The 19,074-nt window shown below is 50.1% G+C and overlaps 1 protein-coding gene across 11 annotated transcripts in view; it reads right to left on the bottom strand.

Moving 5' to 3' along the window:
• The window catches only part of GRAMD1B (GRAM domain containing 1B), an 84,240-nt gene that overhangs the window by 47,806 nt on the left and 17,360 nt on the right, over positions 1-19,074 (bottom strand). The window contains exon 1 of one of the 11 annotated variants that reach the window (XM_048328821.1): positions 14,139-14,419. The exons of 8 other annotated variants lie outside the window; for them this stretch is intronic. Coding sequence is in view for 1 of the 3 variants with exons in the window: in XM_048328817.1 (XP_048184774.1) it covers positions 6,962-6,984 (23 nt within the window). In the remaining 2 variants the exon portion in view is untranslated. Of the gene's footprint in view, positions 1-6,444; positions 6,624-6,961; positions 7,127-14,138; positions 14,420-19,074 lie in introns of those variants that run through there. 2 more of the 11 variants (XM_048328817.1, XM_048328822.1) reach the window with 2 other exon arrangements.

Below are 19,074 nucleotides of genomic sequence, written 5' to 3' on the forward strand. Positions count from 1 at the left end.
CTGTTACCAAATCTTTGCTACTCCTCAAAATACACCTCAAAATACATCTCCTCTTCCCCCAAAGTCTCCTTCATTCCACTCATTTTCTCCTCCATTTTTCTCCTTCCAATTCCAAGGCCTGAAATTAGCTGTGGTCCAAACCACATTCTTCCAAACCTGGTATTCCAAGTGGTTTGAAAATCATTCAAAATATAGACCCCAAATATATGTATCTCCCCCCAAAAAATCCACAAATTCCTCCTTCTCTGCTCCTCTGCCACATGCATGGAATGGCTGTGACATTGTCAAAGGAGAGTGGCAGCATTTTGCATCTTTTTTTAGTTGGAAAAAAAGCAGAGCATCTGCCCCCGGGTCACTTGGCTGTGACCACAGAGAGCATTCTGTCCTGGAAAAATGGTTCCAGGGGAATAAACCGCTGGAAAATGCAAAGTATAATCAACAGCACAGACCTAAATGTGGCCAAAAGGAGAACTTTAGGAAAGGAGAAGCTCAGGGAACATTCCAGCATCTTGTGTTCAGCACGTGGCTCTGCAAGGACACCCAGAAGGAAAATGAATACTGTGCAGCATTTTGGTTTTGGCGTCTCCATTTCCTGAGCTTGGATATTCTATCCTTGGATATATTATTGCAACTTCATATAATTTACTTCAACCTGGCTCAAAATCCTGAAATTAGTAGCTACCAGTCATAATAAGCAGCAATTAAAATAATAATGGCATCAAGATGCACTTTCTAACCAGGCCTGAACTCAGAGACATTCAGGGGAGGGTTCAAGCGAAAACACAGCTCAATCAACCAAAGAAATACCTCGAGCTGGTTTAGAATAGAGAGGAATCTGCTTCCCAGAGGGAATTTCAGCTGGAGAAAGCAGAAGAGGCCTGGACCAGGACACTGATTCTGGCAGGAAGCTCCACAAGGGTTTTGATGGCAATATTTGCCTCTCGAAGGCCTTGCCCCTGCCCACTTGCTGAGCAGAAATCAAGCAGAAATTTCAGCTATGTGAGTGCTTCCAACACAACTATCAACACACACAGGGTGAATCAGACACCTAGAAACGTGGGACACTGTCCAACACCTCCTTCCAGCACTTGTCCCATGAAAATCTCTGCTCCAAGGAGAGGGAGGAGGAAGGGGAGACTGGTTTGTGTCATTTTGCAGGCAGGGAAAGAGGGGCAGAGGCAACACCAGGATACGAGCGGTCAGTGACAGATGCAGGCACAAACAAGGCCTCTCGTGACTCCCAGCTCCCACAGCCAGCACCTTCCTTCCCTTTGGAAGCGGCCAAACAGCACCCAGCAGCCTCAGCTCCACATTTTATCTCTTCTCCACTGAATTTTCCCCCTTTCCAGGCTTTTTAGTGAGGAAAAGAATCTCTGGAGGAGCCTCACTGCTGCCTCATTCGCCTCAACTCAAGGCCCTGAGCGAGCAAAGGCTGCAGAATTCCAGAGCAATTCCAAGCAGTTTGCCCTTCACTTGACATTTATGAGACTGCTGAAGGACTGGAGACAGAGAGCAAGGTGATCCTGCCATCCGATAAGAGGGAAAGACAATTTCCCAGCAAAACAAACGATTAGGATTCAATTAGCCAAAATAATCTGCAGCCCAAGGAGAGATCTGGAGGAGAGATTGTGGGTGCTGGCAGCGAACTCTGCGAAGTGCAGCATCTTCATGGCCTACGTCAAAGAACTCCTCTGTGTCCTCAGAGAGGTTTCAATATGCACAAATATATTAGACAATAGATTTACAGATGTTTATCCAAATTTAAATCAAGCATTGATGCCAAAAGCCAACCACATAACAAACAAAATCATTAAAGGGATGCTTTTGCCAGTCTATTATCACACAGCAAACCCAGTATCAGACCAAGGCCTTCAAAATGACTTGGTTTTATTTCAAATGGTCTCCTTCCACTGTAATTTCATACTTGCACTAAAATAAAAGCCGTACTTCACACCCTGTTGCCACTGCAGGTATTAATCCAGCGTGGCACTGTGCAGCCCAGGACAAAAACTGGTGCTGGGCTGATCCTGGTTCTATTTCTGGCTCTCCTGGTGCCCACAAGTGCAGCATGGCCAAGGGGATTGCGTGCAAGGCTTTTCCCTGACTTTAGTGCACTCGGATTAGGCTCCTCACTGCTTCCTAGGCCTTCCCGTTATGGAAAAGACCAGAAAAAATAACACAAAGGGCAGATAAATTAGCACAAAACCTGCTAATAACCCTTTAGTAAGTGTGTGCCACAGAACCATCTACTAAATAAACCTGCTCCAAGCTGTTCTTCCAGTCACCTGGCATGACATCTTCCTGCTGAAAAAGGACAGAAGCTGTACTTTATGGACAAAATGTTCAGGATGTATGGCCAGTTCAGAACGTTCTGGATGCAGGGGAAGACGAGCGACCTATTAATGAGGTTTGCTCTTCCGACCGCACCGCCAGCAAACGGGAACATTCTGATTCCTCAGATCCATTTGCAGAATTCATAAGGAGCTAAGGCCTCTCCTTTCCCAAACACCAGAGCCATATTTATATGTATGTGGGTCATCTCTGGTGGTGGTTTTTAGCAGAGGATTATCAGCATCTATTTCTTCCCCCTAAATAAAAGGCACAAATGAAGATGTAGACGCAGAAGACTCAATAAAGACAGAAAAGACTGAAAATGCAACATTTGAACCTGTAACGTGAAGGTCGAACAGCACAATGGGCACAGCAGTCTAATTATGTAACTTTAACAGAACCGTTTTCCTAAGCTCCTCCAAAAAATGAGGAAGAATTGATTTGGAAATCCAATTTCATTTGGGATCATTTACAGTGCCACAGAACGAAGTTCACTGTCGCTGCAAGCAGATGTTCTTTAAGTCTCCGCAGCTTCAATACAAAATTGGAAGTGATTTAAGCAGCTTCATCATTTCCCTGGGTAACCAAAGAGGCACGAATCCCAAACACCCACGTTTGTCACCTCTGTGTGTCACAGACTCGATGTCTGGAAGTGAGGACAGAACCATCCCTCCTGTCCCCGTCTCACCAACCTGTTATTTTACATCTCAAAGAAGTCGAAAGGCCTGGGTAGGACGAGTGTGACAGCTCAGGAACCCCTCCCTCCCCTCTTCCACGCCCTGAGACATGGATTTCCAGAGCCAGGGGAAGGGCAGGGGTCGCCAGCCTTGTCGGGGTACAAAGAGCCCCTGCAGCCGCAGCCTCCGGAACGCAGAACTGAAACTGCCTGAAGTCAATCTTCGCTGCTCCCTGACATCAAACAACTTCTAATTTTAGCTCTGCTGTTCTGTAACCCTACCTAGTTCCCATCCCACCCCCACAACTACATAATAGATCCTTCCCTCAGATAAGCAGGGTGTTGGAACATTGAGAGGTGTTGTTTTTTTCTTTTTCCTCACCCACAGGCACTAGCAGAAAAATGAATTACAGGTTTATTTTTAGTGGAGCCCTTGGCCCTTCTTTCCTCTGTAGGTTCCAGATCGCAGGTTCTGCAGCTCAGAACTATTCCAACCAACACAGCAGCACAAGCAATGCAGAAGGAACCACAAAGGAAGGAAAATCAGACGAGCAGAGTTTTATGCAGTATCCCATTTATGGGACATCCAGTTCAGCTACCAGCTTGTTTTTGTCCCTGCAATGCTCTTCTGGTATTAGATTCTCATTCTTCATCAAAGATCTGAATTCGTTTCCATCTCTGCTGGATCATGGACTCCCCAAATCTCCCAAGAAGGAAGAGCAGGGCAAGCAGCACAGCCCGAGATGGAAGGGGAGGGAAAGCCTGCTGTGGTTTTCGGCTTTCTGAGATTTAAAGCTCGAGGCTTGGCTGATTACAGTCCCCGAGGAGCTATGAGACAACAGCGATGCCAGCCTGGAGGCAGAAGCTCTCTCTCACAATACCAGGTCGCAACATAAAGATGGCAACAGCATTAAAACATTCCCCCGTGCCACAAAAACAACCGATTAAACCAAGGCACCAGACCCCGACGAGACAAACTGCTGTTGTCATCTGTCCTGACGGCGTCCTCGGGGGCTGCAGCATCATTCCTGCCACCGGGACGCCGTGCTGGAGCAGTGTGACGCTGGAGCAGTGTGACGCTGGAGCAGTGTGACGTGCAGCAGGTGCTTGCATCATGCCACTGCCACACTCTGATGTCACCCAGCCACTCCGGCTGCCCACCAGGCCCGGGCTGTGCTGCAGAGCCCCCGGGCCACGCCGGGAGCTGCGACCAGATGGGGATGAGATCATTTTGGGCAGGATGAGGTGGCGTGCTGCAAGAAATGCAGGGCATGGTGTGAGGGAGCAGCACGCTGGCTGTGCCAGGACAGGCCCAGAGGTGGCCAGGGGTTCTCTGATGACACACACACGGTGGGATTTGGTGGGATCTGACAGCACGGGATGGATGTGGGGCCTGAAAACAGGGACAAGCAAGTGCTGTTCCTAAGGGTCAGAGCAGGCTGCTCCTGCTGACAGCTTTCTGTCCCTCCCTGGTACAGACAGAAATCATGTGTCTCTCTGAGCATGGCTCCAGGAGGAAATCTGGGTTAACCCCAGCAGTGCCACCCAGAATCGCCGCTCCTGCACCAAGGACCAGAGGATTTGTTCGCATCCCACACACTGGAGGTTTTTTCTTTACATAAATACTAATAAACCCATACACCCATTTCAGATCAAGGCTGTCCAGCCCCCATTAAATACCCCAAGCAAGTTCAGAGAACTCTGCATTCATTCTGTCCTTAAATCTGTGCTCCTCCAATCAATCCAGCAGGGACAAACACACATTATTTGGGCAAACCAGGACCTGAAATAACATCCTTAACTCACCCTCCTGTGCCTGGATATTGCAGCACAACCAAATAAACAAAACTGCCTGTGAATATCCTGGGAGGGGGGGGAACAGTGACAGCTGCAGAGATCTAAGGGAAGCAATCAGAATATTTGATTTTGGGATTGGGAGGAAGACGAAGGGGGATGCTGAAGAGGCAGGGCTTGGGTAGCACTTTCCAAGTGTCCCCAGGAGAGCCAGGGGAACTGATCGGGATCTTTATGGCATGCCAGCGGAACAGAGGGGCCCGGGACTGCCCAGAGCCCCCAGGACCCTGCCTGGAGCCCGAGGAACGGAGAGGGAAGAGCGTCACCTACTGAAGCCTGGCCAGCACTTCCTCCAGCACTGTAATCTGCTTATGTCTCCACGAATCCTCCAGCAGCCTCCCCGCTGAGCTCCCGGCCTGACAAAATCACCAGGATGCTCCAACGTGAGCTGTCGGAAACGCTGTGACGACGAAGTGGGAACTAAAAACTGCCCAGTTCCACGATGAACAGATCTCCCGTGCTGGGTTGGTGGGGAGGCAGGGACAGGGATGCAGCGGGGGCCATGTCACTGCAGATCCACACCATCCCAGCGTTCCCAGCACATGCTCTGCTCTCCTGGTAGTACGCTGGGCTATTATGCAACTCCTCAGCCCAACTGCACAGCACAGCAGGCAGCAGAGCACTGCGAGAGAGGGGCTTTTTTCCATTAAAAAAAAAAAGAAAAAAAGAAAGCCATCATGTAATATTTTCGAATGCTAATATCCATACCATTTGTACAGTCTGTGTGAGACATAGCCATGTACACACAGGGAAAATTCAAAGGCTCTCAGTGTAATTAAATAAAGGACAGAATTAGAGAAATTAGAAAAAGAGATGACCTATTGAGTCATCCCTGGCTCGGGTCTGTCCCCTGGGGCCCAGTACAAGATGCTTCCTAGTGCTATACTGTAGTGCTTTTATTTTTCACACAGAAAAAAAAAATAAAATTAAAATAGCAACAATAAGTAAAGTAACAAATGCAAAATAACTTTGCTGTTTTCTCACACTTTACAGGCGAGGATCTCAAAGCACCACATTCATCCTGATGCAAACCAGCGCACTTGAGAGGGAGGCTGTTATTTCTATGATTACTTCCTTTTTCATTGCAGAAAAAAAGAAAGGATTAAGGAAAAGAAACAGGCTTTCCCATTGCTCTTGTCATCCACTTCAACCCAAATTACGAAGTCACATTCCACTGTTAACTGTGGAACTGTTCCCATCTGATAAAGTTCTGGCTAAATCAATTTCATCATCATAATTCAAAGACTCTTTATTCCAACGAAGTGGTTTTGACCTATTGGAAATTTTAAATAGTTTTGATATACTCAGGATTCTACATAAGCCTTTAGTGGTCAAGTTTATATTCCATTTTATATATAGATAAATAATTGTATCCTCTTTTACATATACATATATTTACCTACCCCTGTAAAATACAAACTTCACCAACAAAATATCTACATGTGAACACTTTAGACACACACACACAGAGTTTTGTTAATTGCCTTTCACCCACACAATGTTTTCTTTCACTTAGCCAAACCTGGCGAGTTCTCCCCCAAAACACCCAGGAACAATGAAAGAATTAACGAGCACTTGGGTACCTTGCTGGAAGCTCTCGGTTCCCTCGAATATGTTCTTACAGCACCACACCAGTGAGGTGCATCCCCAAAAGCCGCTATTTAAAGGACAAGCCGAGCACGAGCTATTCCACGCACGCAGCATCCAAAACACTTTCCTGCCCCCCACCTTTCTTCGGCAAAAACTGCCCGTGCTTATTTTCCTGCGCGATCAAAGAGCCCCCGAGCCCAGGTGATGCGGTTCATGCACAGCCTGGCAGGGGAGCAGGGCAGGGAGATGCAGCCGGAGCCCAGGGAGGCTCAGGGCATCACAGCGCTGATGCGGCGATGCCCGGACAGCAGCGGCCCAGCGCCGCATCCATCGCCGGAGCCTCTCCCGGTGCCTCCCTCGCAGCCGCATCCCGCACCCAGGTCCCCCCGGCGATGCCGCAGCGGCAGCGCCGGCAACTTGGAGGAGCTCATCCCTTTTTCCCATTCCGGGGAGGGGGCCACGGCATCCCCCTCCTTCCCCCTTCCCCCCATCTCCCCACCGTGCGCTTACCAGGCGAGCTTGAACCCTTTCATTAGTACAGCCACGATAATCCGCTGCCCGTGTCCTTGTCTGCCCACTGACAGCTCCAGAGGTCCCAGCACATATTGGAGCAGCCGCGGCCGGCGAGCGTCCCGCGGGGAGCGCCGAGCCCCATGCGCCGAGCCCCCCGTGCCGGGGCACGGCCGCCCCCCGCGCCCCCGGAGCCGCGGCGAGGCGCGCAGGGCTGCCCGCAGCAGCAGCAGCAGCAGCAGCAGCGCCAGGGGCTGAGCCGGCTCCGTGCTCTGTGCCGAGCTCCGTGCTGAGCATGTGCAGCAGCGGCGGGACCGCAGCGTGCCATGGCACCCGCGCTGCCAGCCCCGCTCGCCGCGACACCGCCCGGCCCCGGCCCCGCTCCGCCGGCCGCGCCCGCAGCCCCTCCCGGCCCGAGGCGTCCCTGCCCACGGCTCTGGGGCAGGCACGGAGCCGCGGGGTGGTGGGAATGGACAGTAAAGGGCAGCTCGTCCCAACCCCCGTGCCAAGGGCGGGGAGGGCTCCTGCCGGACCATTTTGCCGTGGACACTTGTAGGGATGGGGCAGCCAGAACTTCTCTGTTCCAGTGCCTCGCGCCCCTCACAGTAAAGAATATTTCCTATTAGCTAAGCTAACCCTCCTCTCTGTCAGTGGGAAGCCATCCCCCCTTGCCCTGCCTCTCCATGCTCTTGTAAAAGTCCCTCTGTGTCTCCCTTGCAGACTCCCCTCAGCCCTGGCCATACTTCCCCACTTGTGAAATCAATTGCTGGGGCCAGCAAGAATAGAGGGGAGTTTTGAAGGCCCCTCACACACATGGGTTGTGCTCCCTTGGCCTTTTTCTGCAGCAAGAGGTTTGTCTGCTTTGCTCCTCAAGCACAGGGTCCTCTCCACGTAGGGGAGCTGGAGGAAGAGGCAGAGCAAGCCCCAGTACTCTCCTCCCTCCCCCAGTGCTGCAATATTTGGGGGGGATGCTTGTGGGGGGATTTGCCAAACCACCACTCCAACTCCCTGAATATCCCAGAGCAGGGATGAGCTGATTGCTCAGGCCAGAAAAGAGAATTCCATCTCTAGTGATGCTCTGGAAGCTGAGACACATAACCTGAATTTCCCCTCCTTGAATTTGTACCCATTTCTCCTTGTCCTACCACCACAGCTCCTGACAAAGATCCCCTCTGCATCTTCCTGAAGGGAAGAGAGTCCCCCTCAGCTGAGGGCTGTGCAGGGGGATGGATTAACCCACCCCTCCTCCCAACAGAGGAACAACCACTACAGAAACCAAAGGAAAACTGAATTTCCTAATGGAAAGCCGAATTTCCTAATGGAAAACCAAAACCTTCAGCAAGGCAGGGGCCAAGTCCCTGCTCTGGAGCTGAGGGAGGGGGATCTTATCTCGTGACAGCTCTGGCAGTCGGGGAACACGGGAGCCGTTGTTGAACCATCTCTTATCAGAGCAGGACCAGAGCTCTGCCCCTCACACCAGCACCAGAGAGCCCCTGCACCCCACACCCACAGGGCAAGGCCTGGCCTGAGGGGAAAAGTGTCAATTATTGCATTACCACCCCCACTTCCTGCAATACACGAGGCTTTTCCCTGGAATTCTTCTGTTCATCTCACAGGATCCAAGCACAGCCTGCTGCTCCTGCACGCAGGTTGGTAGGGAATGGGGCAGTGTGTTTCAAATAAAGTGTAATTCAATTATTTCTTCGTAAATTACTTCAAAAAGTGAAGCCTGGGTGTGTCCAGGGATGGACATCCACACTCTTACTCCATACAGAGAGCTCTGAAGGGATTTAGTTTGGGACAGGAACACTCTGGATGATAAATCCTGCAGGAATTCTTCAGTTTTAGGGGTGGTAGAGGAAAGAGAGCAGACAGCTGTGTGTAAATAAAGATTCTACTCTCTTGAAGAGCTTTTAATGGTATTTTGTCATTTTCTTTGCACTCACACCCCCATGCCCAGGGCTGCAGATAATTTTGAGTGGACTGACACAAAAACCTTGCCCTGTAAAATCCCCCCCTTCGTTCTGTTCACCGCTCAGGGGACAGGGGGGTGCTTGGGGCAGTTCCGCAGCTCTGTCCTGGTTTGCAAAGCTTTCAGTGACATTTGTCCCAGGAAACATTGGGATTCTGATCCCCACATCCCCTTTGGAAAGTAACATGTGTGGTTCTTTGCTTTTCCTACTGTGCCTAATCACAACAAAGATCTTTTTTTCTGATTCTCCCAAACCCTGAAGAGAGGAACAGCAGCGAAGTTCCAGTTCTGAATTCAGCAGAAAAGTCACTTTTGGAGGGCTTGGATCATTCCAGGGCAGGTGAAATGAAAAAGGATCTTGGGCTGAAGTTTGAGAAATTGGGGAAGTAACACTGAAATAGGGAGTTCTGCAGGAGAACCCCAGGGCAGGTGGGGAGATCCCAAATCCTTGCTTTGGGAATTTGCTCCAACAAGAACTTTGCAATGCATTTTTTCGTTTATTTCTAGACAAAAAGCAGTAATTTAACCACAAAGTTGGGCACAGGCCTTTCCACATGCCAAACAGCACAGAAAAAACACCTTCAAATCTCACCCCACATAATCCCACACTCAGCCCTTCTTAAGTCCAATTTACACCAGCTTGGGCCGGGCTTTGGGCTGGGCTTTTCTGCACGAGCAGCTTTTCAACTGTGGCCTGCAGGTTGTCAAGGAGGGAGGCAAATCACAAATGCTGTAAAATGGGTCAGGAGACCTGCAAGCTTGGCAAATCTAGGACAGACTAATGCTGCAGAGTCACATGTTGGGAAATCAAAGCTCAGGCAAGAAAGGTATTAAGAGATAAGCAGTCATGCACTTTTTCTGGTTTTTTTTTTTCCCCTATCCAAATAAGTGAGGGGTTGGGGAAATTATCAAAGGAAAGAGATCGCTTGGAAGGTGTTTAAATGTTTGGCTGGCCACCTCTGCAACGTGCTGGCCAAAATCCTCCCAGCAGGAGCCTTGGCGGGACTGTGGGTCACCCCCACACAGGTATTTCCCAACCCCAATCCCACATCCTGGCTGATCCAGCTGTGCCAGCTGCACGGACAAGCCCTTCCCTTTTCCCCTCATCCTCTGCACGTAACTATTCCAGTGGGGAAAAGGGAAAAAAAAAAAAGATATTAAAATTTCAATAAGGCAACGCAAAAGCAGGGCTGGGCTATGCACAGCCACCTCCTCAGTGCTAAGAATACCTATCAGTCACATGCAAGTTGAATTCCTGATTAATGATCTACCTACTCCATCCCACTAAAGGGGAAAATGGAAGAAAACCAGTCAGAGCTGTGGCTGGAGGGGTCCAAACCCATTTCTGGCCTCTCTTTTGGAGAGGGAAGCCCTAAAAATCCCTGGCTTCTCACTCCTGTGTGGAACTGCAGGTTGCAGTTCAGAAAATGGCTGTAAAAAGCATCACTGATGTATTGCTTTATGGCAAATCTATTCCATGACCTTGTTTCGCACTCAAAGGAGCTTTCCCAAGCCATTGGTATTTTGGTAAAAATTCTTTTTTCCATGCGAATAATTAAAAATAGTCATAAAAGGGTAAACACTGGGTTTCCTTAGAGTTTGTTTTGATGTTCTGTGAAAATAAACATAATAACTGAGTTGAACAGCAGCTCTGAAACATGTGCAGGTGCCCTCAAAGAGCCATAAATACATATTTTCACCAACAGCCACCCTTCATACAGGATGTCAGACCAGAGGTTCGTTTTCCCCTCTAGCCATAAAGGCTGTAAATCCAATGATTTTATTGGAATACCATTTGGGTTGTTTGGGGAAGGGAAGCTCATTTTTTAATTAGCTGCATAATTTACTACACACAAACAATAAGTAATAATAAAACAAGTTCATGTGGTTGTGTTGTCCTGCCTCATCCCTGTCCTTTCTCCCAGGAAAAAATTCTCATAAACTTCAAAAAGAATTAAGATAATTTGGATCTTGGCCTAGTGCCAGTGACATTTTGAGCATTCCTGGTCCAGATCAAGAATTCCATTAATAAAACCTCCCTTGGGGCTCCTGGTTGCTTCCACAGGCAGTTGGGAGGAGGAAGTTAAGCAGCAGCACACACACTAAAAACACTAAAAACAGCAACAAAGCAAAAACCAGGCAGAACTTTCTCAAACTGAAGAAAAATGTGGAGATCAGGAGCAGCAAAAAAAAAAAAAAAAAAAGGTTGGAAAAAAAGACCGGATGTTTTCCTGACCTGTGAGTACAAACTGTCAAGGCCTCATGAATTTTAAAAGTTAGGTCTGGAATACACAAAAACTGAGTTGATTTTTTTTTTCCCTGACCCCCTACTTGGATGAAAGAAATACTGGATGCTGCTGTCCAGATAAAACAGGGCTTTCCATGGCTTCTACAGAGGCAGGAACATCTGCACAAAGGGACAGGAATTAGGGCTTGGTGTTGGGGAAAAAAAGGCAATTTTAGCACATGATTTTGCCACTGCCCCAGTCAGGGCCTGGGGGGAAGCTGGAAGCACAGAGGCAACCACAGAAAGTAGAAGTCGTGCAATAATATTTAATATTTAGCACTATTTTATTCACACACAGCTGTTCTGTCCTTCTCCCCTCGCAGACACTTTTCCAAGCAATCCCAGCCCAGCACCCCCTGCTAAAAGCCAAGGAAATCATCTCCCAAAATCTCTGTGATGCTGTAAAAAGGCACCTCGGCTGCCTTCACTCATCGTCCCCTTACAGCTCAGGAGAGGAACACATTTCCCTCAAGATGGAACAAGTAAATCAGCTTCAACGTCTCCCACAACACCCTAAAATTCGGAGGATTTCCGTGCGTGTGTTTGCAGGGCAGAGAAGCAGAACCTTGCAGGGCCAGGGGGTGAAAGGAGCTCACTGATTTTATCCTCTTCATTTCACCTGGGAAGTGACCCTGCTTTCCCAAGAAGCTCCACACTGACCCGATTTCCCCTCCCTTCTCCAAGAATTTAAGTGCTTTCCCCCCAGCACTCCGCAAGGAGCAGGGATGGAGCAATCCGGGGGTTTCACTTTTAGCAGGGCAAGCAAAGCTGGAGGTGACACAGCCCCGTGCCACTGTCCCAAAGCCAGGTGCCCCAGAGCAGTGCTCCAAGCCCACCAACAGCTCTGAAAAGCCCCAAGAGGAGGATGAACGATGGATTAGAACTGCACTTCTCCTTTATTTCTTTTTAAAGAGCTAAATACGGGGCCATTCTCTGGCATGGCAGGAAATGCCAGTTCTTGAGACAGCCTGGAAGGTGCCTCAGCAGAAAAGGAAGCAGCAGAGTGACACAATGGAGAGCAGCTGTGACAGAACATCCTGATATCCCAGCCCATGGCCACTTCTGGAGCATTCCAGCATGAGGAGACAAATCTCTTAAACCTCCTCAGAAGTTCTTCCAGACTGACCCCAGCAGAAATGAAGCAAAGTGAACAGCGTCCCTTTAATGCTCCAAACTCGTAACAGGAGTTACTGACTCAAAGTCAGCAAAGAAAACAGAACTTTGGGGTTTTAAATAAAGAACTGGACACTAAACATCAGCAGTTGCCAAGGTTAAGTCCAAATAAACCTGTGCACATTCCAGGAATATCTACCTAACCAATTCCCAAGGTGTATCTGTTTCAGAAGGTTCAAACTCGACTCAGTTTTCCATTTCTCCAAAAAGATAATTAGATTTTTTTTTCAGTACATTCACGCTAAGATGGTGCTTTAACACTCTAGGTCACACCTCCCTTTAATTAAAACAAAAAACTATAAAAAACAGGTACAGAGAAAAACAATTTTCAAGTGACTCTGTTGTTCCTGCCATGGAAAACGTCTGTTTTTCAACCCCGAAAAGACTGAGTTCTCCAAAATGCCACCACAAGTCCAACTGAAATGCTACAGACCCTTCAGCATCCTCAGTGGGATTTTTCTTTTTCAAGCCCTACAGCTTGAAGTGGTTTCATCAAATATAATGGTGAGGGCGAGTTCACCTTTATAAAGCAACACTCATCCAGAAGCACATCATACAATTTATTGACAAACACTTAAAAAACTCAAAACCTCCATCAGCATCATCCCAGTCCCAGGGCAAAAACATCCCCAGCATCATCTAGGCTTCTGGGAAGTGGAATTGAAAAGGATGGAGCTGGAATAAATGTGACAGGGAAAACTCAGCTTGGGTTCCAGCTGAGACATGAGCCCTTCAGTCTGGGAACAGCTCCACTGGGGGGTTTAGCCATGAATTTCTAAGCCCAGGAAGGAGTTTCTCCCTGGAATACAGCAGGCCACGTTGCCATGCTCGAGGATCCTGCCAGAGCAGCCTCAAAGTCAGGGAATGATAACTGTGAATGCCCTTCCCCACTCTTTGCAGGCCATGGCTCTCTCCAGCCATGCTGAGCTTCCTCACTTTGTGAGATAAAGCACCAGACACGTTTTGCAGACACATTCCCTGCACTTTAACCCCACTCTGATCCCAAGGAGAGTCCCTTCGGCGGCCAGGAAAACAAACCCTTGGCTCTGAAGGCACCGTGCCATGATGCTGAGCCATTCCGCGGTGACAGCCTGGTGCTTCCCAGGCGTCCCAGCCACTTCCACCTCGCGAACTCATCTGGATCCACCCAGCTCCACTCCCAGATTTCCAGGCTGCCAGCCCACAGGAAAGCAGAACCCACAGCCCGGCGAGAGCAAGCGGCACAGGCAACAGAGAAGCCTCACAGAAAAGGGTGGACGCATCCATAAGCTCGAATTACTTTCTCGCTTGACACTCCCCCGAGATCCTTTCCCCAAAAAAAAAATTTTAAAAAAAACAGAGGCTGCCAGAAGGAATTTCTCCTCACACAACCGTCCCTGGGAGTGGAAAGCTGCCCCTAAAGCACCATCTAGTGTCACTCCCTCATTCAGCAGCCGAGCAGGCTCTGCCAGCATCCCTGTTCCCACCTCAGATGCCATGGAGGGACCACAAACCCCCCAGTTTCCCTCCCTCTCACCCTCGACCTCCGCCTCCAGCACCAACACTCCAGGATTTCCTCCAACCTCACGACTGTGGCCACTCTGTAACATCCTCCCAGGGTTAAACCCCATCCTCAGCCCAGCACTGGCTCTCCCAGCAGCAGGGAGGGTGGGCAAGGGGGACAGTAAAAATGTCGAGAGACAGAGTAAGAAGGTGCCAAGCGAAACCACTTACGCACAGTGAGGCCGGCAGCATTTCCATCCTACCTTTGCTGTCGCCATATCAGACGTCTCCATGCTTTCTGCTTGGCCTAGCAGTGAACAAGAGCACGGGGGAGAAGGGAGGGAGGGAGGAAGGGAGGGGAGAGAAAGGGAAAGTCAAAAGAGGATGAAGAACAACAGGCAAACAACTTGACAGGAGGATGAGAACAATGAAAGTCACTTAGGGGTTAGCCCCAAGCTCTCCCTTCTGCCCCCCAGAGAAGGGCAGAAAAAGCATCTCAAGCAGATGGCCCCAGGTTAGCAACTCGTTTGGAGCCTGGAACAAGACCTGAGTCGCTGCCATGCCCCCAATTCCTCCCCCCTGCCACCACCCCAGGGTCGAGCAGGACGCTGAGGGACAGAGAGGACCCTCCTCCTCTTCCTCCTCCTCTTCCCAGCTTCCTTTCCAGGCTGAGCTCCTGCAGGGAGCCGGGGACCAACCCAGCTCGCAGCGAGCTGCTCATCCTCCCTCTCACTCTGCGGGAAGGGAGAGTGCCACCACCACCCCCCGAGTGGGCGTTTCAGGAGTCGGGAGGAAAGGGAGAAAAAGCAGGTGGGTTCTGGGCAGTGCACGGGTACAGGAGGAGTGCTCAGACACGAGGGGGAGGAAGGAAAAGAGTGGGGGGGGGCAGGCAGGCGGGTGAAGCAGCGATGGTGCAGAACAGCCATACCAGAGACCATGTACAGAGACACGTGCGGAGCAGAGCGCCAGGTGGAGGCTCCTCGGCTGCATCCCCCTGAGCACACTCACCTCACCGAGCACTCACACACGATTGGGCCTGACCTAGTAACTCTTTGGTGCACGCTCAGCTCGGGCTGGAGGCATCAAAGCACCAGCTAAAGGTGAGCTCGGCGCCAGCATCAAGAGGCATCCGTAGCTGCGTGGCCCTGCCCGGATTGGCGGAGCACGGTGACTTCATGCCGCCCCATTCATCCCCCAGCTTCTCTCTGCCGGTCCTCCTGGCCTACTTTGCTCCAGTAAATCAGTCTGGAGCCTGTGAGCCAGCCCAGCCAGCCCAGGAACGCTGCTCGCAGCTCCCCAGAGCGCCCTGGCACCGGGCAGACGTGAGCAAAGCTGGCTGCGAGGGAGGCAGGGAAAACACTGCAGAGCTCAGTCAAATTAAGAGCCTCTGAGGGCGAGGAACATCACTGCCTGAAAGTGCTTATTCATCCCCCGGTGCTCAGGCGCACAGCAGGAGCACGCAGAGACCGGCAAATAAATTTAAACGCACCGAAGGGCAGCTCAGCCTCTGCAAAACCACAGCGCTGCTGCTCTCCCGGGCACAGGCGTTTCACACACGCATCCCCAGGGAGCAGACCCACAGGGGGGGTAGTGTATTTAATATTTTACAGCCCTGCCATCAGCCTGTGCGGGATGGAAACGGAACAAATGGCACTCTCCTGCAGAAGTGCAGAGGGTCCAGCAGGCTGGGAACAGGCAGCAATCAGCACCCACCCCCAAACGGGGCCATCAGCACAGAGAGCTCCTGCCTCGGCACTCAGGAAATGTCCGTTTTGCCATGCGTTTGTGCTGTGACGCGTTCATGCATGCTTGCACATACCAGAGCTGGCACACTGCACCTTTGTACTCAGAATACACAAATCCTCGGGAAGAGACGGGGTTTAGATGGGATATTGGGAAGGAATTCTTCCCTGTGAGGGTGGGGAGGCCCTGGCTGTGGCTGCCCCTGGATCCCTGGAAGTGTCCCAGGCCAGGCTGGACGGGGCTTGGAGCAGCCTGGGACAGTGGAAGGTGTCCCTGCCCATGGCAGGGGTGGAACTGGATGGGTTTAAGGTTCCTTCTGTCCCAAACCATTCCCTGATTCCATTAAATACAACCTTATCAGGGACATAAAGCCCCTCTTCCGAACACTTATTTCAGCCTCCGAAGACATCAGTGCAGACACACAGATCCACAAACAGCACTTCCACACACAGTGGACAATCTGCTCCCCAATCCCTGTTCCACGAAGCCGCTGATGTCCCTGACATTTCTACTTCTGTGATTTTGTCCAAGTTCACAGCAGTGTGGGAGGGGAAAAAAAACCCACAACAGCTTCATGAAGGACTTTCAGCAAATCCTGAGCTAAAGAATCATAATTTTGCAACTCAGGAAAAGTTGAATTTCCACGTTTCAGCCTCTCTACAGCAGAGGCTCTCTGTAGTTGCAGCAGCTCCTGAACTTAAAAGCAAACAGGAAACATCTCCCGAGGAAGTCCAGTGTTCGGAAGGGAACAGCCCACTGTGAAATGCCTGAGCTCTGGGTAGGAATTCGAGGCTCTATAAATAGCCACAGCCATGGTTGTGTTAGCCCGGGGTTCCAGCTCATAATTGCCTCCAAAAGCATATCTTCAAAATTAGAAAACATTGCTTTTTCTAAGCATTACCTGCCCCTTCAAACAGTCACAACTCACAGCCAGCAGGGCATCCTCTGTGTGGCTTCACCCTCACCAGAGCAGCCTCACCTCTCCAAGACTCCCAGTGACTAAAAAATTCCCTTCTTCAAGTGCCCACGCAGTGCAAGCAAAGGGCTGAGGAGGCTCAGACAGATTAATTTGCCAGGAAAGGTGCATGACCTGCAGGCAGAGAATTCCACGTGCTGCCTGTGAGGCACCACTTCAGCCACACAGATTCTCCCATATGGTAAGAAAGCGAAAGGCTGCAGGAGTTAGGGAAGCAGCAAAAAACCAAAACAAACCCTTTGTGGGTCTATGAAATGCATGCAAAACAAAACCTGTTAGTGACAGAACCAGTGGGAGGGGAAATTAGAAACAAATCAGGAAATGTTACAGGGAGAGAGAAAGAACTGCTACGGAGAATGTCAGGATGTAAGGAGGAGAGAGTTTCATTGGTATGCACCTCGGTTACAGGTGTACAGATCCCCGGGAAAATGTGGCAGGTGGGTAAAATCCTGAGTCCTTCCCGAAGTCAGCAGTGATCTGCAGCGTTACAGGGCAGAGCAGATGCCATCACAGCATCTGCCAGCCCGGGCACACCTCCATTTCCCTGGGAAAAAAACCTCAGCAGGGACTCCCTCTGTGCTGCAGCAGCTGGGAAGTCACATGAGGCTTCATTTCCAGAAAAAAAGAATATGCATTTCTCTCTCTCTCTCTCTCTCTCTCTCTCTCTCTGGGCATGATGGGAGCTGTAGTCCCATGGCCAGAGCAGGGAGTGCCCCGAGAGCCATTTCTGAGCGGTGACTGCAGCCTCTGTCCTGAGCAGCAACGTGGGGCTTGGGTCCTGGGAGGGAGAGGAAGGTGGAACAGCAGCACAGCACCTTCAGCTGCTTGGAATTAGAGAATGGAGAAAAAAAAAAACCCTCCATCAAAAGGAGAAATAGAATTCCCTAGAGAGACTTGGGCATAGGAAGAATATTTGCATCAGGAGAATGAGGGGCAGCATCAGGAGGGCAGAGACACTGGGATGATTCAGATTGTAACTGCTGCTTTCTTGAGCAACATTATAAGAAAAAATCCTGCTTTCACACAGTCTTTTGGCTCTTTCCCTCCCCTCATTGTCCTGCCTGTTTGAACTCAACCTTCCTTTAGCCCGAGGTGGTGCAATAACCTCTCCCAGCCCAGCAAAGGCTCAGTCACTCTGAAAAGCTGGGTAGCAGAGGACTCTGTGACTCACGGCGTGCTCAGAGAGAAATTGCCCTTCTCGTTTTCTGGTGAATTCAAATGAAAGTCATTCCCTAATTTTTGCCTTCATTGCCAAGAACTTGCAGCCACTGTGAAAAGGCAGCAAGACGTCACTACCTTGGGCAGAAATATTGTGGCCTGATCATTTTTGCACTTAGAGACAAGGAGATTCTGAAATATCTCATGGCCTGACATAATTCCCATCACACCACAGCCCAACACCTGAACAGGACAAGAGTTTCACTCAGCATAATGCTGAACATGCAAACTGCCAAAATCAGAGTGCTTTTAAATGCCTTTAGACCTGTTGGAACTTAAGTCTTTCCAATCCATCAAGATAAATCTTTATATGCAGTCCAACAACCTGCAGTCCTTGGGCTGGCACTGCCTGACGGATCATCCATGGAGACACCGGGGAAACCAAACCTTCTGTTCCCATCTGGATCTGTGGGGTATCTCATGCAATATTCTATTAAAAAAATATAGACTATTTTCTTGTCTTGTCTTTTCCTTGTCTTTCTTTCCTGGTCCTGCCCTTCATTTGGGCAACAATTGGACTATTTTCACACAATCTCAGAGGGCCTCAGACAGGCTTAGTGGCCACACATCCCCTCTGAGAATGGGCTCCTTCTCTCTGCTGGGTACCGGACGGAAGGAGGAGCGAGCAGAACAAATCTGAATTAATCCCCTCAACCAGTTTCAGATAAAGGGGTGAAGAACGCACACTATGCTATTTTTTTGGCTTAAAGAATAAAAACCACTAGAGGGATGACTGCAGAGGAGGAGAAAGATCCTGAATCCTTCATTTCTGAAACCTGAGACAGAAGAAAGGAACTGAAAACAGGGGTCCAAGAACACAACTTGAGGCATTTCAGATCAGCACTGAGAACCTCCCTCAGCCCCTCTTGCATGTTCAGGGGCTCTCCCATCAACAACAGGGCAGAACAAGGGCTGGCAACAGGAATGCAGTGCAGAGGATGCCCCTTCCCCACAGTGGCACATCCCACAGAGCCACACTCCCTCGGGGAACCCAGAACCAGCCAGTCCTGGTTTCTCAGGACACTGATGGGTGGCAGGTGCTGCACAAAGCCCGAGCTCATGTAAAGAAGTCTAAACCTGGAGCAAAGATCCTTTTCCAGAGTAAAGAAACAATGAAATCTTACAGTGCTGGAAGCTTTGCCAGCCCCATATCCCCCAAACAGGCGCACATGCCCATGGCCTGGCATTGAAACAGCAGGAAGGGGCTCAGGAGAGGCAGCACACAGCAGCCAAAGGTTTGGGACTGGGCACTCACAAGGGAA

Source organism: Corvus hawaiiensis, chromosome 25, assembly GCF_020740725.1.
Source record: "Corvus hawaiiensis isolate bCorHaw1 chromosome 25, bCorHaw1.pri.cur, whole genome shotgun sequence".
Lineage (NCBI taxonomy): Eukaryota > Metazoa > Chordata > Aves > Passeriformes > Corvidae > Corvus > Corvus hawaiiensis.